Source organism: Oryctolagus cuniculus, chromosome 6 (assembly GCF_051225735.1).
Source record: "Oryctolagus cuniculus isolate XC-2025 breed Fujian yellow rabbit chromosome 6, ASM5122573v1, whole genome shotgun sequence".
Taxonomy (NCBI): Eukaryota; Metazoa; Chordata; class Mammalia; order Lagomorpha; family Leporidae; genus Oryctolagus; species Oryctolagus cuniculus.
In genome coordinates this window covers 14111735-14130095 of record NC_142872.1, presented here as the reverse complement: position 1 = coordinate 14130095, position 18361 = coordinate 14111735, and the positions used below count along the sequence as shown (strand labels likewise).

Below are 18361 nucleotides of genomic sequence, written 5' to 3'. Positions count from 1 at the left end.
GCTATCTTCCTAATATTTACAAATGTCCATGGGATGGATATCTATGAGCTGTGGTTGGAAGAGCCCCAAAACCGCCTCAGGATGCCTCAGCCCTGTGAGATCTGGTTGTATGCAAAAAGGAGTTCCCATTCCATATCTAGAAGATACTTAAATCTTACAAAGCACACACAAACTTCAAAGTCAGCACACACTCAGCTCTCTTCAATGTCGGATACCCACAGTCTGACAAAAACTATAGCATGTGGCTATCTTGCTAAGATCAAGAGTGGAAGAAACAATCATGCACACACTGTCAAATCCAACAGCCTGGTTGGTTTCCTTATTTTTTTTTTCCTCAGATCAAACTAGGGGTGGACACAATACATATTTCAGGAAAGGAAAGAAAAACTTCAATCACTAAAGACCTCTACATATTAATCGGATGAATTAAACTTAAGTTAAAATGGCAACTCTATTGGAAACATGACAAAAACAAGATGTTAAAGAAAAAAATTGAGTGGAGTCAACGAGGTTACACGTAAGTAACACCTTAACATTAATAGAAATCTATTTCCCATTCTGACCCTGAAACCTCTTCAATTAATTACTAAAATCTATTTACACAGCAACAAGATAAAAATCAATCTGATTCCTGGCACTGACTCTGGCTGGCTGTCCTCTGATGCAGGAAGCTGGAAGGACCCTCAGTCCTCCCACACCTACATTTTACAAAAAGCCATCTGGCTTAAAGGCACAGGCAACGTGTTGCTGTCACCCTTCATGTGCAGGGAAGCCGGAGTCTGCAAACCTTGTGGGGTCAAGTTCAAAGGCAACGGCCAAGTTTACCAGGCAAGACACAAACACTGGTGATCGGGAACTCCTATCTGGCTCCACAGAATGGAGTAGAAAAAGGTAAGGCAGCCTCAAGAGGACATAGCATGGTTGGCTTAGCATAGGCTCAACTTAGACCCCATTCTGCAATGAACAAGCTGCTCCTCTGTACACCGACAAAAATGGTCACAGTTTCTATGACCACCACCTTCCACAGAGCTCTGGTGGAAAAGGGTTCAGAATGAGGGGCAGGGGAGACTGATTCTAGAGAACAGAGAGCAGATGGCCATGCATTCACTGACAGCTGCAGAGGCAGGACAAGCTACACGGAGCCAAGAGCTGGTGTCCCGGGCCACAAGAGTCTGGGACAACTTCTAAGCTGAGAAGGCGAGGGGATTGACCTTTACTGCTTGCTTCTTGCCCTCTTTCACTTGAACTGGTCTCAGTGGAAGGTTAAGCAGACTGCACATCCACGCCTTTTCAATTTTCCTCTTCACACAGGGAACACCAGTGTAGCAGGTGCACAGAGTGAGATCTAAGAGTAGTGAACAGAGATGAGCTCATCACACAGACGGTGAAAACTGCTCTGGGCCACTGACAGCCACGCATGTCGTCTATACTCCCCAGCCTTTCCACATGGCTTTGAGATGCCCCTCGACTGCCTGTCTGGCAAACTCCTACCCAGCCCTATACACACATCTCTAACTTCATCCCTCCCCTCGCTTCCCTGCGGACAGCACTAACTGCTCACTGATCACATTGATTGTGCGCCTCCCAGAAGCATTACACACACGTCTCACCTATGATGGAATACTCAGACCTGGTTAACAATTAGACTAGGAGGTGTTCAAAGATCAGACAGGGGTGAGGAGACTGAGTCCTATTCACCTTTGCATGTGTTTTGCCCATCAGGGTACTTAGTACAAAAGTATGTGCTCATTAAACACGTGCTGAATGGGCGAGCACACACACAGCTGAAAGAGTGAAGGAAGAGGTCAATGAAGAGGCCGCCTTACGAGCATGGCTCTCATCTCTTGACGCTCAGACTAGGTCTAGAAATACACGCGCTTGCTCAGGTGCCCTGACCTCGCCGTGGTCCTTAGAATACAGCTTCACCTCTTTCCACCTTTCCTGAATCCTCAACATGTAGACTTGCCCTGTGTTTGGTTTGGTGTTTACCAACATGGTAATTCTGAGGCCCAGAGTCGACAATGCAAAGTCCCAAGTAGGCTGCTATTAAGTTTAGAAAGGTTTACCACACCAGGAACAGGAGGACATTGCTCACCAGAGCTGGGAGGGGCTCAAGTCCTCCACGAGGGGATACTTCTGATGACCTACACTGACAGCCATGTCCCCGGTGGTCCTGGGGCTTGCTCATGGCCACAGAGCTTCTAGAAGAGTCTAGAAGCACAGATCCTCAAGAACTAGCAAGAATATTCAAGTTATCTCCCCCTACCTGCTTAACCTTACAGTGAGAAAACAGACACAGAAAGCTCGTCTCATGTCCACGGTTGGGGAAAATGAACCAGGATGCAGCGTGTAGGTTTCCTGCCTTCATTTGCCAAATGTCAGCCACTGAACCAGGAGGTCCTTTGGCTGCCTGGACGCCGACGTTCCTGGGAGACTCTGCACTGCTGGAGCTGCACCCGCAGCCCTGGGGGGAAGGCGCAGGGACGGGGGGTGGAGGGCCAGCTGGCCGCTACTTACTTGAAGGGCTTTTCTCCAGTGTGGGTTCGGATGTGGTTGTTGAGGGTGGTGGCCCCGGCAAAGGCACGACCACAGTAGCCGCACTTGAAGGGCCGGTCACTGGAGTGAGTGACCACGTGGTTCCTCAGTTCTGAAGGTTGGGAAAAGGACTGGGAGCAGTGACCGCATTGGTAGGGTCTGAAACAAATAAAAAGACTGCCTGGTCATTATTTTCTCCGCCACTCAGGGGAAGTCGGTGTCAGGAGGTGAGGGCCACAGCTTTGAGGTCTCACTTTCTGAGCTTTTACTCCAGCAGAGACACAGGGCCGTGGGGTTGGCACGCCACCTTTACTTGTTGCTACTCAAACTAAGATCACAGAGTTGCTACGACCCATCCATTCCTAAGGAGCATTCCTTCCCAGTATTAATTACACTGTCTAAGGAACACCACTCTCTTGTCTTCATCTCCCCTTGGACAACCATGAGTGCACTTCTTTGAGCAATGAAAGGACAGACTTTGTGCCCAGTGTTGTGTCCCAGTGGCTTAAGCTACCACCTTCCATGCCAGCATGCCTTATGGGTGCCGGTTTGAGTCTTGGCTGCTCCACTCTGATCCAGCTCCCTGCTAATGCACCTGGGAAAGCAGTGGGAGATGGCCCGAGTACTTCAGCCCCTGCCACCCATGTGGGGGACCCTGGTGGGGTTCCAGGCTCCTGGCGTCAGCCTGGCCCAGCCCTGGCTCTTATGGCTATTTGGGGAACAAACCAGTGAATGGAAGGTATCTCTCTCTCCCCCTCTCTCTCTGTCTGCCTTCCAAATAAATAAATCTGAAACAAAAAGAAAGCACAGACTGCATGAAGCACAATGTTATAAAAGAAAATACATAGTTGTCTATTATGCTTTCGTGGCATTTTTAAGTTTTCCAGGTGTCTTAAAATCAAGTACCTACGTTAATCTTTTCACTAATCCACCCGGACAGGAAAAGCAGGTATGACTTCAGTCAGTCCAGAAAACCGAGTGCTAACCAAGCTCACAGAACACAATGTTCTTTATGCCAAGGTCATTCTAGGCTGTCCGGATTTCGTTCTGAGCACCAGGTACACACACTGGGCAGCAGGCTGCAAGTGTGTTTTAATTTTTTTTTTTTTTTTGGACAGAGTGGACAGTCAGAGATAGAGAGAGAAACAGAGAGAAAGGTCTTCCTTTGCCATTGGTTCACCCTCGAATGGCTGCTGCGACCGGCACACTGTGCTGATCCGAAGGCAGGAGCCAGGTGCTTCTCCTGGTCTCCCATGGGGTGCAGGGCCCAAGCACTTAGGCCATCCTCCACTGCACTCCCTGGCCACAGCAGAGAGCTGGCCTGGAAGAGGGGCAACCGGGACAGAATCCGGCACCCCAACCGGGACTAGAACCCGGTGTGCTGGCGCCGCTAGGCGGAGGATTAGCCTAGTGAGCCGTGGCGCCGGCCTTGCATGTGTGTTTTAATAAACACTAAACTGTCCTGGGGTCTGTCCACGGTGCAGCCACCGGCACTGCACAGATGAGCACACATGTGCACCCAGCTGTGTCCACGTGTAACAGACATCCTGACCCTTGCTTCCTGCAGCCCTTCTAAACATTTCTCCATCGGGTCTTTTTCCTTGAACCTCGCTCCCCTGGTTTAATCCTGCAGCAAGAAATGATTTATAGCGGCAGGGAAATGACAGGCTGCCACTGCGCTTGCGGAACGGCGACTGCGGAGCTGAAGCCAATGGCAGGAAGTTGTGACAAATCCCTGATAATTAGCAAGATTAGCAGGGCACATTCTTTCTAGCTCATGAGAACGGGATCAATGTTGGGTTTCATGGAATAGATTAAAACTCTGTCTTCTCTACCCAAGTTCTTCCGCTTACTTCAGCAGAATCTGGTGAGTGATAGAAAACCCGAGAAGTTTTCCCTACTCAAAGCTATTTCACATCACTCCTGCATGGGGTGCGAATCTGTTTATCGAAAATTTCATTCAGAAAATTAGCCATCTGTCATGAGGGATGTGCGCAGCAGTCACTAGGCCCTGGTTTGTGGTCCAGATGTCCCCAGTTGCATTTAGAAAGCCAATGGCAACAGCAGACTTAACTGCTCTACTTTTACCAAACACGTGAGCTCCAGCGACCAGAAACCAAAAAGAAGGGCTAGGAGACAATGGTGCCCCAGCCTGTACAACAATTCAATTAAGTGCAAAATAAAGTGTACCCTCTCATTTGTCAAACAAAGTGCTTAATTGTGGCTACTTGCCTCACTGAACACAAATACTATTATTTTACCAGGCTTCAGCACACTGAGCACTGATTGTAGAATTTTTTAGCTTGATTAATAGTCCAGCATTGGTCAATAACTCAATACTATACAATTTTAATTACTTACGTTTAGAAATCTATCTAACTCCTCTCAAACAAGTTTCAAGGAAATATATAAGAGTCCTTGGTAAGGAGTTTATCAATCTTGACAAATTACACATGCATTTTATTACAATTATAAAATAATGCTTTGAAAGCCAACTGATAACACACAGCTCCTAAGGGACAGCGTCATCTCTGTGACCCTCAGCTTCTGTCACGTGCACTGTTCCCAACGTGTCCTTTCTAGAAAACACTAACCTCAAAGGATTCCTCTAAAAGTAGTTCTCGTGGGGTGAATTTTTTTTAAAAAACACTGCTGAAGATTTTAAACCAAATACTATATTAACATGTGCTATAGTCACTGACAATTGATTTTTTTAATAGTGAAGGGACCATTAACATTTATTAGCCCCTGGTTATCTATTTTTAATAGCTATCACAATAAACAATAAGCTACTAAATAAAACCAATTAATCTTTTTTTGTTCCTAACTCCTCTCTCTGAAGTTGGAGTGATCTATTTCCCATGTCAGAAGCCAGCCCATCCTTTTTAAGTTCATAGTTACAGAGGCAAATCTCTACACACAGAGGAGCATAGATGAGCTCAGAGGGGCTGAAGCTGATTTCTTTTGTCAAGGTAACACCACCAAAAGGCCAACAGGATTCCCTAACCTTTGCCTGACATCTATGGCCTGAGAGAAACTGGCAGGGATTCAATGAGCCACATGCGGTTTTAAAACTGCAGAACTCAGCTTGACTGAGCAGAAGGGCTCAGAACAGGAGAGCAGACTTCTTCAGTCCTGCACCTTGAACAGCCATGGACATGGGCACATCACTCGACGTCCCTCACCTCTGTGTTCTCATCTCCCATCATGCTTTGTGGCAATCGACAACTCTGTCCAACGTGTAGCTCACAAGAGACAACATCAGCATCAAGCCGTGATGTCCAGCTCCCTGGACACCAAGCTTTCCAAGACTGTGTGTGTGTACACACGTGCATCGCACGCACACAACATGAAAAAAAAAATTAGACATATAGGTAAAAAGTTGAGAATTCAGAGCAACACACTTAGTTAATCTCTAATCTCAAGAGCAATGCGCTATTCCTTCATTGTTAGGAACCTGGAAAAGTAAGATTTTAGGCCAGAGACTGGTTTTATGTAGAATTTAGAATTCTAGTGCTTCTGTTACCTGCTACTATGACAGCAAAGTGTCTCCCAGCCCAGAAATGTTCAAGTCAGCCCTCACGAACCACAGAGCTTACACCACCACCGGTACACTCGACTCCTCTAACCTCTTTTCCTGTATTCTCAAAGCTCCTTTAAAAAATAACTACAAAGAAATTATCAAAATGTCATTTTGGAGTTGACTGTATGCTTAGGGTTTCATCTATGGACACAGGAACACATTCAGGACAGAGTTAATCTTCAAACCCAAGGGCAGGACACTGGAAACATTACTGCCACTCAGGGATGTGGGAGGCCACAACTCTTACGGAACAACTGGCCATAGGAGTTAGGCCTCACCCTACCCCCACACCTCTCAACTCACAGCCCAGGGGCCTTGGGGACATACAATCAGGTGCCGCTGCTCAGCTTTTTACGCTGATGACCATCAGTTGCATTAATTTTTTCCAAGTCTGGCCCAAAGGTAAGAATGACTCAACTTTCAGATACAATCCATCTGCACTGCAAAGTCCTGTCTCCCTCTATGCATCGCAACAGAAGCAGCACACCAGGACTGCCCGCCCCAGCAGCTCGACTTTGTCCAGGCTCTCGCTTCATCACCCAGTTGAATGCAACTCTCTCAGGAGCCCCTGAGTCTCCCAAACTGTTGTACACACCCAGCATTCCACCATTCTCAAAGCAAACACCGTGAGTGTGCCTCATGGAAGGCTATCTCTCATGGCTGGGATACCTGACAGCTTTGTCCTTACTAGACGCCTCCAGCAGTGGTGCCCAACGGTGGAGATGTCTTACACAGATCCTTTAAGAAGTTCACAGAAGATGTGTGCTATGAAAAAGCCATTCATGAATTCCAAAAAAAGTCTGCACCAAAATAAATTCAGCTTCAAATTTCTTTTTCCCACAAACTTTTTGAAGTCCCCTTGTATATCCGAGCAGCCCCCTAAGAAGTCACTGACTACACGGAGCAGAGGAGCCCTTGAAGTGTGGCTCAGGCAACTGAGAAAGTTGGGGATTATTTTGCTTTCTTGTGATGAACTGAAATAGCTTCATGAGACAAACTCAACACAGAAAATTTTAAACTCCGTGAAACATTAGAAGCCTCTCAATAAAGACATAACTGAAAAACAGACAAAGCCAGGGTGGATTGAGTTAGCATGTGTCAATGCTGGCCAGCTTGGAGGGAGAAAGAAAGCAGTAAGACAATGTTGCACACCCCTGGCATTCCGTCCCGGGCTGCTCCTCTGCCAGCGATCACTCCAGTCAAATGTGCAATTCATTTGCTTTGGGTCTGTAATTGGTTTGGTGTACACAGAGGGAAAGGATGAAACATTTAACAAAATTAAGTGTGGTTTGGTTTAAACTTATTCATCCCTCCTTTGGTTTTTCTTGCCTAGCGTGAAAGCCTTCAGGACAAAGCTGATCCATTTGGGCTCCATTCTCTCCTCGACCCAAATCAGCCAACCCAACAGTGGATCTCGCCAAGCTTCAAAGGGAGACAACGTGTGTCATGGCAGGCTGCGTGCAGGGAGAAAAGAACTGAGCTCCACATAAGGACAAAAAGAGCTCAGGAAAGTGACCAAAGCGCACAATGACAGGTCCTGGAGAATGTGGAAGCCATGCAGAAGGTGTGTCCTCCCCCTGGAGGACATTCGAACACAGACGGACACACTCCCAGGGGCCACTGCACTCCTCCCACCACCCACCAGCACCTTCCACAGTCACTTTGCCATCTGGCACCACCACATCCAACTGCACACAATAGTACCTGAACCACAAATGTGAAAGCTGACGTGTGCCCAGGGGGAGCAGGGAAGGACCCTCCCCGTGGACCTAAACAATGAAAAGAGAAGAAAGGGAAAGGTTGCAAAATAAAGGTGTGGGTTATCAAGACACTTTCTGCAGAAAGGAGAACAGGACCATCCCAAAGCGACCCAGGGCCATGGACGGCTTCGCTTACCCCTCTCTGCAGCAGGGCAGAAGAGAAAGGGGATTTTAACTCCTGGATCCAGCCAAGGAGAGCCAAGATGCGCTGGCCCAGGCAACAAGCTGAACCCAAAACTCGAATGTTTATACAGCCCCTAAACAACATCTTGGTGGATCTGGATTCCAACAGCTCCTTCCCTCTGAGTTTGCCCAGGAAAAGGAAAAAGTCAACAGCCTGGGAAAACAGAAGAAGAGATTTCCGGTTTTGTTTGTTTAATACCAGAACGAAATCGAGAAACAGCGCTGTCACAACTCCAGGACCCAGCGCTGTGTGTTGGGGGATGAGTCCTCCTTGGCCAGGGGCAACAGACATTTTTTATTTTTGCATTCAGTGTGAATAATGCGGTGGTGAAAAGTGGTAATGCTGGCATCCTGGGTATCCACGGGCCAGTCTCCTTTGTAGCAAGGCATGCGCTTGTGGATGGGTCCTCACATGAAAAACTCATGAACGGAGACACACAGAGTCTCTTTGATGAAGGTTCAAGTGTCTGGGCTGGCACGGCCAAGCGCACTGACTGTTGAGTGAAAAACCTCTTGGACTTCGGAGTCGGGGGCCTGTCTGAAACTCTAACCTGTTTACCTTCTGACTTTGTCTTCTGGGTCTCCCTTTCTACCCTTGGTTCTAGCCAGACTTCCTACCGAAAGAAGGGCCCCTCAGTCTTTCAAACAGAAGGGAAATGGTTTCTGACTGCTAAGCTTCTCTAGAGTACACGGCTGAATGGGCATCAGTAGCCAAGGGCGAAAAGTCAGCTCATTCACGGAGCCTGGCACTAAAGTCTGTGGGCACAAGAGATTCAGCAACTGTCACACGGAAATGTGGCTTTCCCACTAAAACTCTGCCCCTTTCTCCTACAGAGCCATCCACTCACAGAGTTAAGCATCAGGGAGGGCAGCTTTCACTTCCTAGCTTTCTGGTATAAAGACAGCATCCTGGGTTCCAGAACAGAACAGAGCTATCCCCGCCCTATATGCTAAAAGCAGGTGCCGTATCTGGAATGAACCCAATGGGTCAAGGGACTGGCCTCCACCTCCGCTTGCCCTTATTTCCAAGGATCAACTCGGAGTTGATGATGGGATTCCAGCTCCCCATCTCACCAGCCCCACTCCTGGGAAACACTGCACCTTACGACGTTGCCTGTTGAGTAGGACTTTCTGAAATCATGACTTCTAATCTATTCATCATGATGGCGACCACTTGTCCAATCTTCGACCAAATGTAGAGAAGGGAGAAGCAGGAGCCTGCAGCTTCTGTTACCTGACGCCACCCTGGCCACACACCCTGTCTGTAAGCACACCTCCCTTCACCTCTAGTGGAAGGCCTGGCCACATCACTCCTGGGCTTAAGGGCCCCAAAATGCAGCAGGTCCAGCACAGGGTGCGAGAATCGACTCACCCAGCTTAGAATCAGTTCTGACATAACTGTCTCTTACGGAATTGTACTAGGGCTCTTCAAAAAGTTCATGGAAATGCGTATGAGGAAAATAACTACGCATAGATTTCAGTTTTACTGAAATTCCCAATTTCCACCAATTTCTTGAAGTACTTTCATATTTCTTATGATAAAAAAATACATGCATGTATTACAAACCATGGTGATATTAATTAGCAGGACAGATTTTATAAAGACTTAAACTGTAATATTACACATGGTTTTCTAAGTGTAACTGGGGCCAGATAAAACATTTTCAGTATCTAATTATCATGAGATGGTTTCATTACTTTTACGACATTCAACATGAAATTTCTAGTATCCAGAAACTTGCAACTATAATTGCAACTATAATTGCATTTTACCTTGCATGTTCAGTTATTAGGACAGGAACCTTGCAAATAATAGGTCCACCCTCACTATCTGCAAAGCAGGCTTAGAATAGCAAGATTGTACTCTTGAATCTTTCACATTAAAAACTACTAAATTGCTTCGCTAAATTAGAACAGCTGTACATTGAGGGTACATGCGTATTGGCAAGGAAGGCAAACTTGTAAAAAATCCTTTCTGGATGAAAAAAAAATTTTTTTTTCAAACTCCCTATCACCTGTACAGCCAACAGGGCTAAGCTGTTAAGTCTGTTGATATTTTCTCTGGGGGGGGGGGCGGGGTGAGGGTCGCCAACTCACAATAAGAGCTTATGAAGACACAGCTGGCGTAGCATCCCTAATTGTAGATAGAGCCACATTCATTAGCTCCAGCAACGCTCGATGCTAAGAAAAGCGTTTTCTAGAAGGGCACAAGGAAAATGTACCCACATAAATGTGCCCGTGTCCCTAACTCTGATTACCATTCTTATCTGGAAAATAGGAAAGCCCTCACCTCTACTTGGGTTCTCTAGGTGGACGACTGTACTGCAGAGCTAGGAGGAAGAGGCAGGTGTATGACACTGGCCGTGGAGAGCCACGTGGCTTGCTGAAGCTTCATTGGTGGCCAAACTAAGAAAATAATTTCAGTCTCACTTCTGCTTCTGATTCTCCCATCCTAGCTCCAAAAACTGTTTTCTGTCATTATATTCAACAATGTATTTGCAAAGCTATTCTTAGATATTTTGGCTTTAGTCAAATCCCGCGGGACGTGAAGGAGAGATAAAACACAAACAGTCCCTTCTTATTGAATTAATTTGATTTTTGTCTTTTGCGCTCCTAGCCATCAAGACTGTTGAATAAACCAGTTTTGATTCATAAATAATAGTTCCATTATATCTACTGTGCCACTCGTCAGAGTACCTGAAATTTTAATTCACTTGTTCAGCTAAATTTCATCTTCAGCTCATGGCCATAAAATTCTTTATTGACAAACTTTCAAACCAACTTTGACTCTGAGGTATCTAGTCAACATTTTTCTTCTGTGTGGATATTAGTTTATTGAATAAGTGGCATCTGTTTTCCTCCACATCACTGGCAGAGTAGGTATTTCCTTTTGACAGCTTTACAGGATTTATGGGTTTGCATGCTCTGAAGAAAAATAGTACTAAGCAAAAAATTCCAATTCATTACCTCTTAGTACTTAATTAAGTTCATACCCACGGCACTCGGGAGGTGAACTCTGAAATGACTGTGACAGCCGCAGAGCAGCGAGCTATATTATCTCTGCAAGACAGAGGGGATTCTAATTACCCTCACCCCACTTTTCCATCTACGATATTCATAAGCACTCCTCCTATCTGGCTCCCTCTTAGACCTGGACAGAACCGTTGGGATGGCAGGTGCTGACTCCTCGCTGCAGCCACCACCTGTCCTGCTGGACAGCAAAAGCCAGCAGTGGCCTAACACTGCCCTGGCCCTCCCTCTTGTCACAAGGTCTTGCCCAAGGCTGCCTGGAGCAGGCGGCGGGAGTGAGCGCGCAGAGCTGGCGGGAGGGGGAGAGGCGGGCTTACCGGTCGGGGTTCTGCGTGCACACGTGCATCTGCAGGAGGATCCGCTGGGTGAACGTCTTAAAGCATTGCCCGCACTTCCACAGGTGCCAGTCACTGAACTCCGAGTGCAGCTGGCTGGTGGAGGTGGGGCTGGCGAGCACCCGCTGGTTCTTCACGTTCATCTGGTTAAAGCCTGATTCCATGGGCCCGGACTTATCCAGGAGGGAGAAGTTCCTGCTGCAGGGCGTCTGGGGGAAGACGACGGAGCGCTGCTGCGAGGCTGGGGCCAGCTTGCTGCTCTTGGCGAAGGGCTGCAGGGCGTCCTGCCTGCACATGGCCTCCATCACCGTGGAGGGCACGTTCACTGCAGGAAGCAACAGGGGCAGGTCAGTTTCAGGAACCTCGAGATGCGCACCCCGACACATGCGCTTGCAAAGAAAATCCCCACCGCTAACACTTCAGAAATCTGTTTTTCTGGACTCCACATCAGCATCGTGGCAGATGGTATGAGAGGTGAGGCACAAATACTGCAAATGCATAATGCACCCATGCCCAGGTATGAAGCACCTACTATGTACGCTGGATGGTTCCTACGCGGTCTTTGCTCTCGGCAGGTCACTTACGACCATGAAACATACAAGGCTCCGTAAGGACGCCCTGCACTGCACCCTATGCTTTCGGGGGGGGTTGGATAGGAGGCCCCGCACGGGGGAGGAGTGAGCAGGGAGCCAGCCCAGACAAAGTGGTCTTCAGCATTGCGCAGAAGGGGGACTCGGCATGACTCAGTGCAGAGCCTCAGGCCCTTCCCCCAAGCCCGGCCAGCTCAGGACAGGTGAGTACAACAAGCTGGTTAAGAGATGACGTGAACAAGATGAAGGGCACCTGGAGAGAGGCGCTGGGCTAATAAGGGAGTCGGGCGGCGCATGCAGGCGCAGGTTTTAGGCATTGTGGAAATAGGGTGGAGGGGTGGGCTGACCTCAGAAGGCACAGCAAGTCTGAACCAACAGGCCTAGAATCAGACTCAGTGTCCCAGAGAAGAGGAAGACTTGGGACTCAGAGAGGGCTTGGGTGGGGCACAGTTCACAGACCGGGTACACAGAGGATGAGGGCAGAGTGGGGGCACAGTGGGCTCTGAGGTCAGAGAGACATTGGCACAGCAGGAAAGATGCCCACATCCCATGGGAGGAGTACTTGGTTTGAGTACCAGCTCCACTCCCAATTCTGCTCCCCTGCTGATGCACACCCTGGGAGGCAGCAGAGGCTGACTCAAGGACTTGGGTCCCTGCCACCCACCTGGGAGACCCGGATGGAGTTTTAGACTCCTGGCTTCAGCCTGGCCCAGCCCCAGCTATTGCCAGCATTTGGAGAATAAAGCAGTTGATGGAAGGAAGTTCATTCATTCTCATTCTCTCTCTGCCTTTCAAATCAAATAAATAAAAAAAGGAGGCAAAAAAAAAAAAAAAACCACCTTGATACAAATACTGCCTCTCATAGCCCTGGGAGATCTCGGGCCAGTCATTCAATTATTCAGTCACCCTGGGTCTCAGTTTCTCCATTTCAAAAATGAGGACGGTGGTAGTAATAACCATGGTAACAGCAGCACAGCCTGGTGGTTGAGGTGGCCCACGCTGAACTCCACTACGTGCTAGGCAAGTACGTGAGCATCTAAAACGGTCAGTCTAAGGACGGAGAGAGAATGCATGGACAGCATTCTGTAGAGACCTTGACCTGTGGCTGACACGCAATAGAAATGGAGCTCTATGGGCCCTGGCTTCCTGCTCTTTTCATATATATGAAAGAGAGGGAGAGAGCCCCTGCCTGTTCTTCACTCACCACATATATATGAAATACCTTCAGTGGCCCCTCCTCAGGCTGAACCGGAGACCTCAATCTAAGTCTCCTATGTGGTGGTAGGAACCCAATTTCTTGACCTCCCAGGGTCAGCATTAGCAGGAAGCTGGAAACCAAACTCAGGCACTCTGGTATAGGACTCAGCATCTTACCTGCTGGCCAAACACCAGCCCCAGTAGACAGCTTTCAGACTTTAAAAACTATTTGATTGCACACAGATTCTCATTTTATCTGAAAGCTAAGGAGGCCATGTTTTAGTACTTTTTAAAGTGGAACCCAGGGTGGTGAGCCCTTCCACAAGTAATCGGAAGCTGCAAAGCCAGGGCAACCTGCAGGTTTGCAGGCAATGCCCGGCTCTCACAGGCCAGGAAGGAAAGCGTGGTGGGAAGACCGTGGAATGCTGATGCCTTGGACATGCAGGTCAGCCAGATGCACCAGTGCTGGGAAGAGGGATACTGTCCCTTTGGGGACAGGCAACACAAATAAAGCTCCAGGCACAGAAGACAAATTCTGACTGATTCCTCATGCTCCTGGAACATAACGTTCAGATGAAAATGCAAGAATCCGTGAGCCAGGGAGTTTCTGTAAGGCCAGTGACGATCAGTGTGAAATGGTGATGGAGAAAACATGACGTTCACGCATCTGAAAGTGTGTGTAACCATCAGGGTGAGTGGGGGTCGGAGATCATGGTACCCATGACAGCAACAGCACGTAAGACAAGGATGGCTGGGGAAAAAAGGGCTTCTCCCTTTTATTATTTTCTTTCCCAAAACAAATATAATATGCTTTCCAGCTCTGGGGAGGAGCATTTGCACCATCTGTACTTCTGGCATGGTCCCTTAACTGCGGAATAAATTTGATCATTCAGAATGAACTTGAACTTATAATTGAGAGAGGAGAAAGCATAAGGATAGGAATCGGTCATCTTCCCAAACGTGACTACGCTGCACTCGCCCACTGAGGCCTGGTTTAAAGGGCACCATTTTTTACAGCACGGATTTGGCAAAGATGTAGGAGATGGTTCTTCCTAAATAGAATCCTCCTGGGCTACGGCAGCTACAGGAAATTCTCAGAAAGGGAACAGGGTGTGAAATCAGAAAACACATTGTCATCCTGACCCAGGACAGACAACAAGGCCCACTCAAAGAGGGTTAAGACCATGAGCAAATGACGAGTGTGTGAAGCTGCACTGAACTGGCAAACCTCTCACGGCTATGACAATAGAGACCAAGGAGACAGGGGCACATCCTCAAAGCCTCAAGGATGGAGTTGAGGAAAAACATGAACCCATCAGCTGGAAACAAGCGAGACGCAGAGAAGCAAATTCAGAATCCATAAAACAAAGTCCGACTTCACAGGCCTCGTCCCATCCATTCGGGACACAGATGCTTACTGAACACCTGTCTGTTGACACCTGCCACTGTGCTGGGTGCTGTGCCTACCCTCACAGCCCGCCCACCCCAGTGGGAGAGCGATGCTATCAGAGAGAAGCATCGGCTCAGTTTCACTAGACCTAACACTGCGTGAATGTGCCATATTTGCTGTAGTTGTCATTCATTGCAAGACCCCTAATACTTTCAGAAAGATTAAGATGTGAAAAACGTGCATTTCAGAAGTGACACGCTACAGTCACCACACATGTGACATATGCCATCAGGAAAAAGAAGAGGTGTCAAGAAAGCATAGGAGTAGAAAATGAATTTAAAATGTTCATTTGGTTAAAAAATTAAAAAATAAAAGTCTGGGGGCCGACGCCGTGGCTCACTTGGTTAATCCTCTGCCTGCAGCGCCGGCATCCCATATGGGTGCCGGTTCTAGTCCTGGCTGCCCCTCTTCCAGTCCAGCTCTCTGCTGTGGCCTGGGAAGGCAGTGGAGGATGGCCCAAGTGCTTGGCCCCTGCACCCACATGGGAGACCAGGAGGAAGCACCTGGCACCTGGCTCCTGGCTTTGGATCAGCGCAGCTCTGGCTGTAGTGGCCATTAGGGGAGTGAACCAATGGAAGGAAGACCTTTCTCTCTGTCTCCCTCTCAATGTCTAACTCTACCTGTCAAAATAAGTAAATAAAAACAGAAAAATTAAAGTCTGAGATCCAGGTATAGTTTTTCCATAGCATGCGTTTTCTGTGAACTTCATTTAAAGGCCTCGCCCACATCAGACAACTGAACCTGGGGTCTGGGGGGATCTGTGTCCTGAAGGGTGCAACAGGCATCAGACAGGTGCAGGACAAGGAGGAGAAGCCGACCCACATGGCCACACAGCCTGTGTCACGCTGAGTGGAAGGAGCTCTGGACACTCCAGGAACTGAACAAAGGACACTGTGTCCATAAGGGGGGGGGTGGATGACAGGGAAGTGGAGGGACAGGCTGCACAATTTCCCACGCTGCTGGAAGCTGGACAGGGATAGGAACTACGATGTGCTGGGCTGATGGCAGGCAGGTTCATCAGACAGAGGGGGTGGGGTTGGCAGCAAACTGCATGGGGCACAGCCAGTCCAGAGATCTTTGAGTTCTTGTTTTTTAAAATACAAGTAGGTCATACAAAATGTTTTGGGGGATTTATATGGTCCACAGGCTGCCATATTAAAGAACTGTGTGTTTTTAAAGATTTATTTGAAAGATAGAGTTAGAAGAAAGAAGGGAGAGAGGGAGAGGGAGAGGGAGAGGGGGAGAGAGAGAGAGAGAGAGAGAGAGAGGAGAATTTTCATCAATGGGTTCACTCTCCGAAAGCCCACAACAGCCAAGGCTGGGCCACACCAAAGCCAGGAACCTGGAACTCCATCCAGGTCTCCCACGTGGGTGCACTTGGGCCATCTCCCACTGCTTTCCCAGGCGCATCGGCAGGGAGCTGGGTCAGAAGTGGAGCAGCCAGGACTGAACTGGCACCCATATAGGATGGGGGCATTGCAGGTGGTGGTTTAACCCTCTGCACCACAATGCCAGCCCCAGAACTGGAGGTTTAGAATGACATCATGGTGAGCCAAAAAAGGATTTTACACTAGGGCATGAAATGATCAGACATATACTTTAAATGCATCATTATTCTATGTTAATGAAAAGCAAGGCATGTGTTATGTTACTTTCGGGGAGGGGAGGGGAGAGAGCCAAAGGGAGGGCGTATATGCCTGGGCGCTGGAAGAACAAGAACCACCCCCACCAACGACTGCCTCTTGGAAGGGGACAGTGATGTCCACAGAGCTTTCCAGACTTTGGTCTGTGGGACACAACTACCCATTACCAAAACCAATGCACAACAGCAATAAGAAATCAGACTTCACACTGACTGCCACAATGGCAAGAGAGAAGGCATCAGACAGGAGGCAGCAGCTGGCCCAGGTTTCTAGAAAGATCAGCTGTGTGCACAGGAGTGTCACTGAGCTTGGAGAGAGCATGGGTGGGAGTGGACAGAGCGTTTTTGCTGTGTTTGCTGAGATGAAGATGTGCAGGTGAGGTTGGTGGGGGACAAGTAGAATGGGGTCTCTGTTCAGCAGAGAGGACTGGATGGAAAGGACCTGTGTTCATTCGGGGGCCTGGAAATGGACTCAGGAGGGGTCTGGAGTGCCCTGTGTGGAGGGTTACAGGGAGGACCCTGGAGCCTGTACCTGTTAGGAAGTTGAGAGAGCAGGGTTGGGCCATGGGAGGAAGGGAACAGCTCTGGAGTGGGGAACAACCCTCAGGGCTGCCCTGCATTGACTCAAGGGAACCAGGGAGCCAAGGGAACACGTAGAACAGGCCCTGGACATGGCCACCAGGGGAGCAAGCACAGCTTAGGGGAGAAGGCCCTCTTAGGTGTAGGCACTTCCTGAGACAACCCTACCTGAGCAACACAGGCCAACTTCCACAAACAAGGGAGCAAGTGTCCCAACCGCGTGAGGGTGGCTTTCCCTGTGTCCTTCATGCCTTCTCTGTGAACACAGCTACAGCAGGCGCTGCTTCTGCCAGAGTCCTGGGCACACATAGCTTCCCTGTGCTTCCACAGGGCTCTCGAGCCCTCAAACCTCAGCCCAAAGCCTCCAAGCCTGGCAGGTGCTTCCCAGCAAGGCCTACAGCTGAGGCTGGTGTCAGGGTGCGACTCTGTTCTCATCCCTGACCGAGGATGGACGGGTCCTTGCCCAACAGGCTTGAGAACTGTGTCTTCCCAGCCCCCACTGAGGGACACGATCCTCCCTCCTGGCTCCCAGACTGACACGAGGAGCCCTCCCCTCGCCCTCCCCTACCCTCCCCTCCCGGCCTGGGACCTGGATTCCTGCACTGCACCCACGCTCAGCCTCTTACTCGCCTGGCTCAGGTCACGGCCGTGGCCGTGCTTGGCACCTGCACCATATTTTCTGTCGGACTCTGCATTGCCTTCAGGACCACGTTCCTCAAGGAAGGGCCCGAATTTCTGCCTCTGGGGCTCCCCTCTGGGGCATGCCCACGGCTGCTCTTCTGGGACTCAGGTATCCTAGGATGGCCCCAAGATGCCAGGGGAAGGCTGAGTAGGACCTTCTCGGTGGGGATGAGAGGCACCGAGCAGAGATGTTTCCTTTCTGTTGTCTGCTCTCCCAAAGTAAAAGCAAAAGGCAGGCCTCCTCGGGGCAGGCTCATCCTGTTTCACATTGCACTACCCCAGCTTCACGCGCCCATGCAGGAGATGCAGCGGGAAGGCGCGCCGACTCCCAGGGATTTTTTTTTTTTCTTCATTTCCTCTGAAAGGAGCAGGAACCCAGTGCAGCCTCTGCACTTTGCAGGAGCAAATCCCCCACTGGAAGCTGGGCAGGCGCCTTCCTCCCCGCGCTCCCATCTGTCGACGTGGCCGCTCCTTCAGCCTCTCTCCTCGGAGCTCCATTACACGGCTCGCTATGGTTTCCTTCAAAGCAAACAGCGTGGTGGCTGCCCCCAGAACCTGAGTGCCCACGTGAGACGCCGCGGGCCCCCGGGGTCCAGGCAGCTCTCCGCGGCTTGTCAGCCCCCGGGGTGCCCGTGTGTCCCTGCTGCCCGCCGCTGTCGGGCACGGAGCAAAGCCCGGCCTGCCACACACACGCCATAGGAAATGTGTGCTTTCAGTGTTGAAAGAACCACAGGAAGAAAAAGATATTTGTGCACTTGAAAGTGCTTCGTAAGTATTATTCACTAACCCGAACCTT

At 49.3% G+C, this 18361-nt stretch overlaps 1 protein-coding gene across 7 annotated transcripts in view; it reads right to left on the bottom strand.

Annotated features, from left to right (window-relative positions):
- Nucleotides 1-18361, bottom strand: part of PRDM6 (PR/SET domain 6) — a 102371-nt gene that overhangs the window by 4474 nt on the left and 79536 nt on the right. For 5 of the 7 annotated variants that reach the window (XM_089334848.1, XM_089334849.1, XM_070075790.2 and 2 more), the window contains 2 exons: nt 11409-11751; nt 2518-2694 (listed from right to left, as the gene is read on the bottom strand). In XM_089334848.1, the coding sequence (XP_089190974.1) occupies nt 2518-2694; nt 11409-11751 (520 nt within the window). Of the gene's footprint in view, nt 1-2517; nt 2695-10970; nt 11122-11408; nt 11752-18361 lie in introns of those variants that run through there. The other 2 variants (XM_089334847.1, XM_089334851.1) reach the window with 2 other exon arrangements.